The sequence below is a fragment of the Labrus bergylta genome, chromosome 1 (genome assembly GCF_963930695.1).
Source record: "Labrus bergylta chromosome 1, fLabBer1.1, whole genome shotgun sequence".
Classification (NCBI taxonomy): domain Eukaryota; kingdom Metazoa; phylum Chordata; class Actinopteri; order Labriformes; family Labridae; genus Labrus; species Labrus bergylta.
This window is the reverse complement of record NC_089195.1, coordinates 5,859,869-5,874,865: the sequence shown is the minus strand read 5'-3', so window position 1 is coordinate 5,874,865 and position 14,997 is coordinate 5,859,869. Positions and strand designations below refer to the sequence as shown.

The window sequence follows — 14,997 nt, the reverse complement described above, 5'->3', positions numbered from 1 at the left end:
ATGCTCCTTTGCTGCAGCAAGCAACTGCTGAGGTAGTAATGGAGACCTAATGTCAGGCACACACTGTAGGATACTCGGCATCACAAACAAACAGGAGCATTATTAGGAAGATAAACAACAACAACAACAAATATTCCATGTCATTCCAGCCAACGTTTTCGACGAGTTTCATGTCCTGTTTTTAACGAGTTCTAAGTCTTAATGTAGCTACCCAGTGTTTTGTTATTTCATGTTTTTGTTAAAAAAAGAAATGTTTTGTGGCGGCTTTTGTTTAAAAAGCTGACAGAAGATCTGTAGTTTTTTAAAAGGTTCTGTCCTTTTTAACAATTAAAGAGTATTTAAAAACAGAGGTAGTATTGTTTCAAAGCACATGGTATTGAAAAGTGTGACAGGTCACACACTGAGGGACATGTTTAAGATAGTTCTTGTGTTAATATAAAAACTGTAGATGGACTAGACCAGATGGATCAAATCGTTGTCTTGTTGCATGTGTTTGTCTGGTCTTGTAGGCATAATGTCATGACACAAGAAAGTCTGACTTAAGACAGCTCAGACTGAGTGTTATCACCTTCTTACACCAAACACATGAGATGACTGGAGCGCCAAAAAAACTCCTTCAATAGTTGTTAGTGAAAATGAAATAGCTTGAAATATAAATACAAAACATCTGAGGGAACACTTAAAGGTCCCATATTATGCTTGTTCTGGTTTTATATGCTCTTTAGTGTGTTTTCCAAGTGTCCTGTGCATGTTTAGGTACATCTGTGTGCAAAAATTTAAAGTCCGCGAAAACGCAGCTTCTCCTACGTCCTCCTGTTAGCTGTAGCATTAGCTGCATGTAACGCTCAGTTCTAGCCCCCCTCGAAAAAAAAATTGTCAGTGTGAAGTCTTGTCAGTGTGAGATCACTGATCTAAGCCCATTGGCTCGTTGTAGCAAGCCCAGCAGCTCATGTTGCAGGCCCACGATATGCTGTAGCCTGCGGTAGCACAGTAGTGCTAAGGTGCTAATGTTTTTATTCCCATCGGAGCCAAAGTGGCTGCATTCCCAATATGTTAAAAGGGGCGGGACATTTCTGAGAACCGTGCTGAGCGACTGACCAATTACGGCAGAGCCGACGACCAATCAGATCAGACTAGGCACAGGTGGGGACTCTGAACGTGGGCACTTCAGAGCCTTAGAGAGAGAGTCAGAAGCGAGCCGGTGCATGGAGCGGCAGTACATGAAAACAGACACTTTAGAACTTTAGCTATTGTGAACATACTTTAGTAGGTACATAGATTAAATATATGAACCCCAAAAAGGGCATAATATGACCTCTTTAACATCATTTCAGGTACAAAGTTTCCCTTGTACCTTCCAGCCATGCAAATCAGAATCACCGTCTTGTTAGAGCTCAGCAGAGATCTCATCGGTGACTTTCTTTAACAAAACAAAACATGGAAGGAAAACAAAGAAGAGGAGTATTCATGAAAGACAAGACGTGACTGTGTTCTCTGCTGCTGTTTGTTTGGAGTCAGATGTTAGTTTACAATCAGGTTATATGCTGCATTCAGGTGCTCCTCAGACGGTCCATGTTTCTGAGTTTTGAAGTCTTTCGTCCGACTTCAGTGTGTTCACGTGCTTTCAGTTCAGAAAGTCTGAATGTTGTAACGATGACAGCGTGGAGGCTACGAAGAAGACGTGTGAATATCTCTTTCACAAGTTCTATTTAAGCAAAAAGTCGATGTGCAATACTTGAATTCATCAAAACTCTCTTAAAATGAACAAAAACTATTTTACCCCCCCATGTTGATAATGAATGACGTCAACTGGGCAAGTCGGGCGCCTAATTCTTTCCCCAGTTTCCGAGTTGTTGTCTCGACTTGAGCAGGCAAACTCTTTTTTTCCCGACGTGTCCGACACCACATGAATGCAGCAAAAGTCCTGGATAACAAAAGGAATGTGGTCATTTAAAGGCAGAGAGCTGTGTGTGTGTGTGTGCGTGTGTGCGTGTGTGCGTGCGTGCGTGCGTGCGTGCGTGCGTGCGTGCGTGCGTGCGTGTGTGTGTTGCACGACGCAGTGAGCTCTTACCTAATAATGTATCGAAGGTAAGAGACTCCAGCTGCTGGCTTTTCATCAGAACTGAAACCAAACGAAGCCAGATGTTTCCTGCTGGCTGCCTTCACAGTACAAGTTTTACTGCTGTTCTACCTCCACCAACAAAGACTGTGTGTTTGAGCGTGTGCGTGAGTGTGTGTGTTAATGTGAGGTAATGTAATTGCGGTGAACACATGTAATCTCTTTTCCCTCTCTTTTTAAAACAAGCCCTCTTTTCTTCACAGTTCTTTGTGCTTTCTGACTCCCCCACCTCTCTTTGCCACACAGAACTCGAGTTTGTAGAGAGTGGAGGTCAAATCTGATTGAAACTTTAATGATCTCTGGGGATAAACAAGGTCGTAGCAGCACAATGAGATTCAAATAACAGCAAATTGTTGGCTGTAAACATACAAAGCCCCCAGTATTTCAAACCTTTGCCTTATTCTTAAGTCTTGGGGTCTAAATGATTGAAATCCATTCAACTTTATGTACCTATCAAAGTGCTTGTTGTTGTCACTGACAGGCTCATATTGCTATTCTAAGTGTGTGACTACAGCACAGAGAGGATCCCGTAAGAGATGCGCCTTTAAGTTGAGGTGTGAGATTTTATTTTAAACCAGTAACGGCCTTTTCATTCCTCTTTTCAACATCACCTGACTCCATTGGTAGAAGCAGAAATGTATGCCACAGAATACAGCAGTCGTTGATCTACTTTGTCAAAACTTGTTTGTCTTCTTTTCATGTTTTTGTGTTTAGAACAAATCCTCTTCTCTGCAGATCTGAACTAAGCTTTGAGAACTCCACAGTCACAAAATAACACAACAGTCAAACTGACCAAAACAACACAAGCAAGTTAGGCGATCTGAGGGGTAAAATTATGTTTTTATCAATGAAACCTGGTAGCTGAGGACAGAGTGATATAATGGTAAATGGACTTGTATAGCAGTCTTGTAGTCTTCTTTACACGGCAGGTCACACCTACACATTCATACACTGATGGTAGTGACCATCAGAGGTAACTACCGGTAATCACATTCATATACATTCATATGCTACAGGGGGTTAAAGTGTCTTACTCAAGGACACATCGGACATGTAGCTGCAGGAGCTGGGGATTGAACCCCAAACCTTCTGGTAATGAGATGACTGACTACCAACTGAGCAACAGTAGCTCGCGGTGATTTGGCCTTAAAGAAACCCATAATGACTCAACAACATGGTCTTTTTATTATACTTTCTGTAACATTGACAGACACTCAGAATAACAATCTGAACCTGTCAGCTGCAAAAAAATAAAAACAAATTGTAGATGTAATTTGATTGGGGGGATTTCCATGCAGTGGCTCCATACCATTTCCAAACCTTTGTGCCTACACTTCTTTTAGAGCCCTTAAATATGTGTAAATGATTAAAATTAGCACAGTTGATGAATGAGGAGGGGGTAGTAGCTTGTGTATCTACTCAGTATATTGTTTGGACTAAATGTGGTCCTGTAGGTACCTCCTCCACTCGGCTTTAAAAATAGTGTGAAGATTTATTTCTAATGTCTAATATTAGATGATACGCCTGTGCATGTTTCAGATAGAGGAGCTGTGATTGGAGGTCCTGTCAATGCTGAAGTCTTACTTGTATGTGAAGTATTCAGTCCATCTGTCATACATGTGTCTGATCTTTAGGTCTGTCTGGTCGGTCAAAAATTTTTTTTTAGCAGAAGATAACCTTTTTGTTTCAACATAGATTTACAACAACAAAAAAAATCATCAGTCTTAAATGTGTTTTTTTTGTAATGAAATCGGGGAGAGATACAGAAGGGAATGACATGCAAGAAAGGGGACATGGCTGGGAATCAAACCCGGACCGCCCACTTCGAGGGCAATAGCCTCTGTACATGGGGCGTGTATACTAACCACTAGGCTTCTGGCGCCCCTGTTATCTGTTTTTTTTTTTTTTTTTTGTTGAGTTGTCATTTTCTTAACTGATGGTCCACAAGTGCAACATTTCTTCACCCTTGCTTTGCAATATTAAGATGCTCTGTGATGTGTCGTTTTATATCAACTGTAAAATTTAGCTTTGAGTGACTTAAAGATATAAAACAAATATTATTCTGCTGTTTACTGTAGGTGCTGTGTTTCTCTCTTTTATGAGAAAAATCGATTGATAAACTCTCCAGGTCTACCAACAAAAGTGTGCGGAGAAAACTGAATATACAGTACAGTACGTAAGACATGGAGGAAGACCAGCCATTTTATTAGTACCCCCCAACACAGAAATGGTCTAAAGTCATCTGAAGGGATCTAACCCCGGTTCCATAAGGACCTGGTTCTACATTTTTTCCAAATAAATAATTTATTATGGGCTACTGCTGCTGGGGGACAGTAACCTCCAGGTGTGCTCTTAGATTATCTGGAGAAAAAAAGGACTGTGAAGCCATCCCCTCAGTGTTTTGAATCAGCAGGTGATGTAACCTAATGTTATGTCACATTATATAACATCAGACACTCTCCACTCTATATCCATTAAATATTCATTAAAACACCATGCACCTATCAGCTGTCAGTAATGATCACACTCCACATGTGACCAGTCAAGTAAAAGACAGGTGACCAAAATGTACCTCCAACATGAAATGTTTCACATGTTGTGATATTTCAGTTTAAAATGTATACACAATACAGAAGACCAATAACTGTAAATTATTGTTTATTTATATTTTAAGCTTTTTTCTTCTTTTACCCATGTTTTATTACATTGCAGCTACTCCTAACCTTTTCCTATGATAGTTTTTGTATCTGCTCTCTTGTCGTCTGTAACTCAGCAGCAGTCGATGTGTTTTCAGAGGAATACAATGATTGAATAAATGAGGTAACTTGTATTCCACATCCTGACAGAAACAGTACCACCTGAAACTTTAAGCTCTACTGTAACTATATTTAAGTCTTTGCAGCTAATTGAGGAGGTACGGTTAAAATAATCGAGTGAAAAAATGATAAGTCAGCGCTATTAAACACAAGTGTCACAGCCCAGGCTCAGTGAGCTGGACGAGGAGGGAGACCACAAAGTTTTAAAGGGATTTTAAGAATAATTTATTGAAACTTAGACAAGCAGGAGTCAGGGAATTGACAGCAGGAGGAGCGCTGACACAGTCAGGGGTCGTCACAAAAGTAACAGTGTCAGTAGGGAAAGGGTTTCTACTCAACACTTGTCCCCTTACATCTGGTGAGGAAACTTTGGAAACTGATGCTCCCTCTCATTGCATCCAGCTAAGACAGTGTTCATGTCCATCGATGGACTTCATAACTTTAAGACAAGAAGAAAATCATGTTGCACTTTTTTTCTATGCATGGTAGCAATAATGATGTATGAAGACAAGTAGGACTGTCAGGACCTCCCTGCTCAGCTGGAGATCAGGTTGCAAGTTCGAATCTGTAAAAAACGTAAAACAAGCATGAGAAGTAAGTTCTATGCCTTGGAAGGCATGTTTGAAAGTCAATAAATATGACTTGAATCAACTGTTACACAGTTAATAATTGTTGTTCATGAAATGAAATATGTATTTGTTGTAAAGGCTGTGGGATGAAAAGAAAAGATGGTTGAGATATAAAAGATGCTTGCTCTAAATCTTTTATTTTATGTCCCTCACTGATACTTTTTTGTCTTCACCTCACACGCTCAACTCAAAAGCTCTTTCTGAACACACACGCACACACAGATCCTAAGCTCCTCGTGTCCCTCCTCTGGTGTGAAGAGGACGGCGTCACAGCTCTCAGAGGAATTAATCCTCCTTTGGTTTTAGAGAGGAATGTGTGATTCAGAGTCATACTCCACATTTCAACAACTGGAGAAGAGCCACATGTTCCTGAAAAATGTTCACATCCTCATGGTTTCAGCAAAGGTTTTATTTTCTTCTTTTATTCATATATATTTAAATACACTAAATTCAGTTATTTTTCAGAAAGGTTCAGCCCAGTGAGAACTTTTTTTTCCAAGTGTCAATGTAAGGAATGATGATTGTATCGGCATTTCTCTGAAGTTGTTTCATGGGGCTGTGTAATATCCCAACTATGCATGGATGCAATTTCAACACATTAGATTTCTTTATGGGCTGTGTGATGTTATCAAAACGTATCTGAGACGTTGTAAAGAGAGAGCAGACTGTATTATATGGGATACAACTTTTTTTTTTAAATCACCATTTCTGTGTGTGATTGTGATCAACATAAATCAAAATTTCTGTTAAAAAAACACATATTTTTTCATCAGTAGAAAAATGTTCACTGGGAGGTCTTATAATTTGATTTATTTTGTCCAAAGAATGTAACTGAGCAACTCGCTGACTGCTGGTTGAACGTTTTTTTTGTGACTAGATTCACTCAGTAAGGCCAAATCCTCTAGAGTATGAAATAGAAAGAGTTGAGAGTTTAAGTTGAAGTTTACTTCTTCCTTCACTCACAGTAACACATGTACAGAAACGACAGTAGTCATACAATTTAGCTGTGTGTTTGGGTCTTGCTGCTCCTGTTGTCTCGACATTAAGATACTTTTATTGTGAAACCAGGAAGTTACACTATCCTGATCTCAAGGAGTACAGTGACTTAGCACTGAGTCACTTTGTGTTTGTCGTTGGGGCTAGAACGTCACAGTCAAGTATTAGTGACAGGTAAAAGGCGTGAACATGTAACAAACTCAACATGACTTGTATTTAACTATTGTGCAGCTTCAGGTGAGCTGAAGGAACACTAAAGAGGGCGTCCGTGCTGCGATGTCAGCTCATCCCCTAAATGTACAGAACATAAATTTAACAGTTTTTGAAAACAAAGGGTAACCTTAACATGTAACTTTGAGGCCTTTTCTACAACCCCACGTAGATCAACATCAACGATCATTGATATTATTTTCTGTCTTGTGTTTGGCAAAGGACTAAAAAGCTGAAATATGAGTGAAAAGATTTTGAGCATAAAAACTACTATCCTGCATTTTGGTGAATTCTCTTTTTGTCCCTTTTCTGTCTTGAGTTTTCAGCGTACTAAAGAGTTTACAGACGGGTGTAATCGGAGTGACGGACGGGTAGCCTTCCTGTAACCATAGTAACTCACTGTTGCCAGCCTTCGTTCAAAGAGAGGAGAGAGAGAGCCAACAGAGTATACTCTGATCATTATGTATAAGAAGTAATAACAACAATTTCCTGATTAGATACTTCATGGCTTATGGCAGCTTTTGGAACAGAAACATACAAAAACTGGGCCAATCAAAATACTTTTTACCCTTCCACATAGCTTTGTCGATAGATGTTGGCTGACATATTCTTGTTATGTTACTTGGGAGTACAGCACACAAACAAACAAGACAGATCATCCCTGTTCCTGAAATCAGCAGTTGGGTTCAAGCTGAGCATCAGCCATCCTCCTGATAGATAAACAAATCACATCCCTGTGTGTGGTTTCTGTAAAGGGGATTGAAGTTAATATTTTCTGTTTTTATCTCCTCTCTCTCAGGTCTCCCCAAACCTCGTACAGTAGCAGAGAAAGCATCCACAGCAGCTTCCCCTAGTCCCACTACGACCAACTACAAACCGACAACCAATCAGCAGCCAGCGCCAGGGACGGGTGGCAGACCTGCCGCACCGCCCGCCGCATCAAAACTTCCTGTTAAAGGATTAACAACAAGTCTCAGCTCCTCCTCACTGGGAAGCAACGAGAACAATGGAGGCACAAAAGGTGAGGCGGTGGGAAATGTGTGTATAAGAACACGCACGCACGCACGCACACACACATTGTATCATTGGAGGAGGTTTTCTTTGGTGTGGTTTCCCTTTCCCTGCTGACTTAACTTCCCTCTTGTTCCACTGTGTGTGAGTCAAACACACAAGCACACACACGCACACACAGTCCCACATGAACAGTCCTCTGACATTGATAAAGACTCTTGTAAAAACAAGCTGTTGGAGGGAAATATACAGTCAGATCCTCTCTGCACACTCTGTGAGATTTCAGAGAGTGTGTGTGTGTGTGTGTCTGTGTTTCTGTGTGTGTGTGTGTGTGTGTGTGTGATCATGCATGCACAGAAATCTGCCCACTTCCTCTGTGGAGGTCAAGGAGCACATCTAGTCAGGATTCAGAACACAGGGTGTGTGTGTGTGTGTGTGTGTGTAGAATCTGTCTTTAATCTATTATATCTCATTAGTATCATATTAAGTTTGAACCAAAACTAAAAAATCTGTGCGAGTCAAAACAAGCATTTCTGAGTTTAACATGTGTCACAACTATAAACTGAACTTCTTACTGCCCTTTTGTTCTCTTACCTTCACACCCACACACACACCTCTCCTCTCTTCTCTTTTCTGCTGCCAGCTGTGTTTCTTGTTTTGTTTCTGCTCTTTAACAACATTCACCAGCAGTACACTTTTTTTAGTTTTTAAAAAAGGTTTATTTTTGGACAGTGGATACAGTCAGAAATCAGGGAGTGGGGAATGACATGTGGGAGGACAACAGCCTCCGTACATCGGGCACTGCCAGTTTTTAAAGCTGCTCTAATAACACAACTTGCTTTTTTAAAAATGTTTCACTTGTTATTCCGATATCACATCAGGTAAACCATGTGTGTTGAGGCTTATTGTTGAACAGCGTAGCATGTCATAACAATGATCCTTATGCATGATAACATCAGGAGTGAGCAGCTGCAGAAAACATATTCAAGCAACGCCATTAGAAGCTTCACTTTTAACACTGCACTCCAGTTGCTGCATTTTATGGTCCAGAAAAGGACTACCAAATTACAAGTGCTTGTAATGGGAGTGGAGACTACATACTTTTGTCCACAGGGGGCGCAAACATCCACAGCATCGGGACCTCTGCTGGGATTAAGTTTAAACACAAACTAGAGCTTTTATCCAAATAAAAGGCATGATTGGGTTAACTGATATTATCCGAATAAGTAAAACCATCTGATTTCAATATTTGATCAAATGGTGTAGTTTTGAATCTGGTCACATTACTTTAGATCACACACCACCTGTCATGTATTTAATATAATATTTTAAAGAACCTACACACAGCTCTGTAAACATGTTTATACCTGTTCTTTAGTGCGTAACACGGGTCAGGTAAACATACAAAAAAATGTTGTTTAAAACCTTTTTTTTTTTTTTTTTTTACTTTTTTACTTCACTTTTTTTTTTTTTTTTTGAGAAAAACAATACTTCTGAAAATTTTGATCTGTAAGAAAAAGGCCCTTTCTCTGCCACTCTTTTGGACTGAATATATTGTTACCATGGAAACCCAATGTTTGGTTCTGAGAGAGCTTGGAGATGTTAAACTTTTCACCTGCTGTTTAACGTCTTTGAGAGTTAGTCTGATCTGATGTTAGACTGGATTACTGAAGTGAAGCTAGCAGCAGAATGAAGCACAGAGATATAAGTCAAGATGAATCAGACTCTTAAACTACACATACAAACAACTGGATGCAGGAAAAAAAAGGAACACTTAAACAAGAAAAGAGGAAGGCGGGAAAAAAAGTAATCAAGTTTTACTTGATTTACGGTCATGACAATTCTTTGATTTCAGTTCCATAATATTAATTCCAGTCAGTGTTCCACTCTGTACTGCATGCTTATATGTAATGATATCACCTTATAACATTACCACACATTTTTCTATTTAGAGCCCGGCCTGGCTGATTATAAATGGAGTCATATGAGTGTCATAAAAATAAGTGAATCTTTAAAAAGAATGTTAATGTGGAAAAAACCCTGTGAGATTATATAAAGGGGAATTACGAAACCAATTAACAGGAAAATAGGATTATATGAATAGAATATAGATACATAGTTAAAGGTTTTTTTGTACGTTGTTGTGCTTCTGGATGGCAGGCCAAAAAAAGGATCGACAACCAGGATGCAGGTTTGTCGGCTGAACTAGAAATATATTTGGGCAAACGACAGACACACACAAAATGATGATCATGAGGAATGTGCTCCTTCCTCTCGGCCTGGACATTTGACCATTAGAGACAGTATACTATGCTCCATAACAATATCAATGATTTGCCTACCTTTCATGGGTTTCTTGTTAACCTGACGTTTCAAAAAAGCTGACCCATCAAACAGCAAACCCATGGTCTTGGGTTTTGTAAAAAATGTATGTTTCCTCTTTCTTGATTCTTCCAGGACCAACAGGGACAAAGCCAGATGAGCGACCCAGCAGGAGCACTCTCCCTGAGGGCAGCCAGAGTGCAGCAAAGCCCCTCGTCTCCACCAGCACCAGTACTCCCAGTGAAGCAGCTCCCAGTACAAACAGTGGAGTCACTGCAGCTCCAAAACTTCCTGCCATGAGGAGCAGAGCTCTGTCTCTGCAGGCCAGGTCCCCTGCTACAGGTGAGCCACATAAATATCCTTCACAACAAAGCACATCTACATTTCACCCTGTTGACTTTTTATTCTTTTAGTTTTATTTAAGAATCAATTGTTCGTATTGCATTTATAAAAAGGAAATTCTTTTTTGGCTGAATCATTAGGTTTTAAAGAGACAACACTCTTCATTAAAGTCGAGCTGATCAGATGTTTGATTAAGATAAACTCTGCAGAATTCACTCATTACAGCAGCTCAACAGTCAGAGAGAATAAATATTACCAACCATAATAAAAACAAAAATAGAAAAATAAAACTATATTTAAAACACTAAGACCTTTTACTGCTATACAAATGAACATGGTGTGATTACTAATTGCACTTAAATGGTCCCCACAGGGTGTGCTGCTTTATGTTATGATTAAAACTCAACACTAAAGCGTAGGATTTTAATCCTGCAGAGATGAAATGGAACTGTTTGTGCAATAAGAAGTATTACATACATTTATAAAGTTGTAATGCTCTTCTCGGTTGTTTTAATATAATGAATAATAAGTGTTCTTATACAGCAGTGGAGATGTGAAGCTTTTACTAATCTAACTGTGTGTTTTTAAAATGGAACAGAATGAGAGTTTAATGTTTTAAAGCTGTGAACAACTTTGCAATTTCCCTTTCATTTCTAAACTGGATAGCGGGTTAGATTCTAAAAAAACATCTGACTTGAGTACTTTGCATGGGAGGGAAAACAAGACAGCTGTTGCATGTTGCCTCTTGTCTGGGTCACAAACCGGATAATACACACTGGATGAGTGCAATAACAAAATATAGCAGAGAACAAGGGAAAGACGGCCAATGATAAAAAGATGGACAACAACTTCTTGGTCATGATCCGGCTTCTCTGACTTCAAGTATCTGTCTTAGTAAATCCAGCTAAGTGTTGCTTTCATTTCAAAGTGACAAGCCCCTCTGTAGAACTTATACGATGGACTTCTTCTGCATCCTCTCTCCAGGTCTGAAGGCCCCGTCTGTCACCAACTACATCACGGCAAAGACGTCAGCCACCAGTCAAACGGCAGCCAAGACGCCTTCTGCCGCCGGGCAGTCGCTCGTGAAGCAGGCATCCCAGAATCCCTTGCAGAGGAGGGGCTCGGCGAGACTCAGTCGACTGAACAGCACAGGTGAGGGAACAAGAGAATATGAAATGTTTGTGTGTTTTGGTGAGGAGAGATGTTTGTGTGTAAAGTGCTTCAGGTATGTTCGGCAGTAATCCCAGGATTTTTGGCAACTGTTGCCACGGAAACCTTCCCGCGTTATCACAGCGTTCTGTGTGTGATGTGTGAGCTTTGATGTGTGTGGGAGCAACTTCAGTCAAATCACCTCAAGCTTTACATTTTTTTCTTTCTTTCTTTCTTTCTTTCTCTTCTTCTTGTGACATTCTTATTGGCTCTGATTTTCAATAAGGTGTTGGAATGATTTGTCCCTTCAGTGTCTCATAAGAACCAGTATTCCCACCTCGTTGTCCTGCAACAGCGCTGTTTGTGTGATGTTGTTTTACACGTAGTGTTTCTGCAACGCTGTAATGTACTGTGAAATCACAGACTGGGACACCAATATAACGCCATAGCTAAATCAATATGAAAGAAACTAAGATGCCCAGTAATAGCAGAGGTTCGATTCTGCGGGATTGCAATCTGACCATACTCCTGGACTTGGTCGTGTCATCCATCATCTTTGATTTCCTCAGCATCAGTATTTTTTAAATCTAAGACTCTGCAATCTCTTCTGCGCTCCCACCTCCCTTAACTAGACCGAAACCCAGCAGATATTTTCAATTCTAGAAAATGAAAGGATTGTCCGTCCTAGAATTGCTTCAAACTGCCGGGAGTTCATAAATAAAGTGTTTTTCTACTAATATTATCTGTAGTTTTTTTAGATGCACAAGTATCAGAGAGAGGTGGCCAACACTCAAGTCCGGGTATCTCTGTCCATATTGGAGAATAAAAGCTGGAATTGAAAAATCTCGAGAAGTCAGTTATATGAAGTAAGGGTCATTTGAGACAAACTAAAAATGTCACCTGCTTGGCAAATGTTTAAGGACTTACATACACTTCTATTTGACAGGCACCTCTCAACAGGAAGTCAATGAATACCAACAGACTACCAGTCTCACTGTACAGATTAAATATATAAATATACATTAAACATCCTAGGGCCTCTTGTTAACACGCAGCCACAACAGCTCTTGAGACACCTTTAGAGTTGACTCTATTTAAGAAAAATAATATTCCAGATACGCAAGAAACAAAAACATGTCCTGACATAGGAATCACATCTTTTATGAAGTATTGCTGGTGTCCTACATGTAGACCATGTGAAGCTGAGCCCAGTGGACACAACCCCCCTCCCTCCATGTGGTGTCTCTGTCTCGGAGGCTGGTCCTGGAAGAAGTTCCTTTAAGGACCGCATGGAGCCAGCGCTCAGTCATGCTATCATGGCCACACACACACACACACACACACACACACACACACACACACACACACTCTCACATAAGCGCCACACATCAGAAACTCCACTCATGCATTTGATTCATGCTCCTCCCTCTGTCATTCACACACACCGCAGCAACCCTCAGGCGACAGTGGTTAGCAGCGAGGGCCCCAGTGGCTTTCTTGAACTCTTCTCGTCTGTCTTTAACATGAACTTTATTGACTTGACTCACACATATGCACATAAAAACACAAACATACACCACTCTGATTGTCCCATGAATAGTCTTTAAACTCTGGGAGTTTAGCTTTTAAAAGTCTGAATTAAAGTTCAGATTTCTGATTTTTTTTTTTTTTAAACTGGCTGTTACAATAGTTGTTATTTAATGATTGAAGCTATTCAAACACATTTTTCTAAACCTACACCATACCCAGTAAAACTTAAATGTGTACACAACAGAGAATGCAATACGATTTGAGCCGTGTTAAAACTTTTAGTCCCGGGAGCTACTCTTTAATGATATCTATTTTAACATAAACTACATCAGCAGAAAGGCCTTTGCTTATTTTAACTAATAAAACCTCTCTCTCTTCTAAAAACAAAACTGAAGCTTAATTATTAATTTGACACCAGAGCACTGTATATGTCACAATTTAGGAAGTAACATGAAAGGCGAAGCCGTCTCCTGACATTCGATGAGCTAAAACATTAGCTCATTTTAACTAGTGCTCAAACCAATGCTGTTTACTGCAGCTTCACACATTCTTTTTATTCTTACTACTTTTAGTTTTATAGTTTTACATTTTAATTTATGGCCATTTAAGTTGTTAATGTCTGATGTTTTTTTTAATGTATTTCTGTGTCTAAAGTTTCTTTTGTAATGAACTTGCGTCCCGTCGTACATAATGAAAGTTGCCTCATATTAGGTTTAAATATATTAATGGGGTTTACATTATAACAAACTCCTGTCATTAAATTGTAATAGAAATGAAAAGCAAACACAGCTTTAATAATGTTTTTAAAAAAGAATCAGGATTGAGGATTGTTATTAAGAGGAACCTCAAAGACTGACTGCACACATGTGGAGAGAAATACAAATGTTGTTGAAACCCTGGATGTAAGACAGTATGTTACAATGAAACAACAGAACAAGAGAAATAAAAATGAAGTTCCTCTGCAGCAGTCAGTTATAAAATAAAAAAAAGAATGAGCTTAAGAAGAACAGATTAGCTCTTTGTATAAAACAAAGACGTCTTTTCACTGAGCGCATGTGTTTAGATGACTAGCTTCGATACGACACCTGCTACTGAGGGATGAAGCAGACGTGTGTGTGTGTGTGTGTGTGAGTGAGAGAGAGAGAGGCTCCTCCCACCCTTGCAGGATTTCTTCTTCATCGGGGTCCTTTCATCACATCTAACCTTGACATGATTCATCTTTGACTCTCTCTCTCCTGTTTACATGGACCCAGAGCAGGCTGAGCGAGGGAGCTGATGATGGAGAGAGAGTGAGAGCGAGTGAGAGGGAGTGAGAGGCTGAGTGAAGAAGATAGAGAGAGGGAGGGAGATTATTTAAATCCCACCCACTCCCCCTCCTCCTCCTCCCCTGCAGCATCCCTCCCTCCCTCCCTGCCTGCCTTTCTGTGTGTGTGAGAGCATGTGTGTTTGTGTGTTTGTGTGTTTGTGTGTGCGGCACTGACATAGAGGGAGTGTGTAGATGCATGTCTTTGTGTGTTTGTGTAACAGCACTCAAACGCACACACACCTCGCAGATGTGTGTAACGGCAGAGAGGGAGGACTTATCATCAGCAGTGTCCATGGTTTTCTCTCGCCCCTCCCTCCCTCACAGTACGACCTCTCTCTTATTTCCCTCCATCTTTACCGTTGGATGATTTACTACCACTTGGTCGACGGGGAAGCACGCAGCTTTTTTGGCGCCATTTTCTCTTCTTCTTCTATTTGCATCAACAGAAACTGGCTTTTCTTATTTTTTTTGTTTCCTACTCTTAAGCAGCTTGATGGACTCCCCCCCTTTTTTGTTTATTTAATGCTTTCATTTATCTCCCTCGAGTTAAAAATTTGATTTAAAATC

General features: G+C 40.0%; 1 protein-coding gene across 4 annotated transcripts in view; it reads left to right on the top strand.

Annotated features, from left to right (window-relative positions):
• LOC110001298 (microtubule-associated tumor suppressor 1 homolog) overlaps positions 1 to 14,997 on the top strand; it is an 81,185-nt gene that overhangs the window by 35,031 nt on the left and 31,157 nt on the right. For all 4 annotated transcript variants that reach the window (XM_065950047.1, XM_065950081.1, XM_065950110.1 and 1 more), the window contains exons 5-7: positions 7,570 to 7,791; positions 10,239 to 10,445; positions 11,430 to 11,597. In XM_065950047.1, the coding sequence (XP_065806119.1) occupies positions 7,570 to 7,791; positions 10,239 to 10,445; positions 11,430 to 11,597 (597 nt within the window). The remainder of the gene's footprint in view (positions 1 to 7,569; positions 7,792 to 10,238; positions 10,446 to 11,429; positions 11,598 to 14,997) is intronic.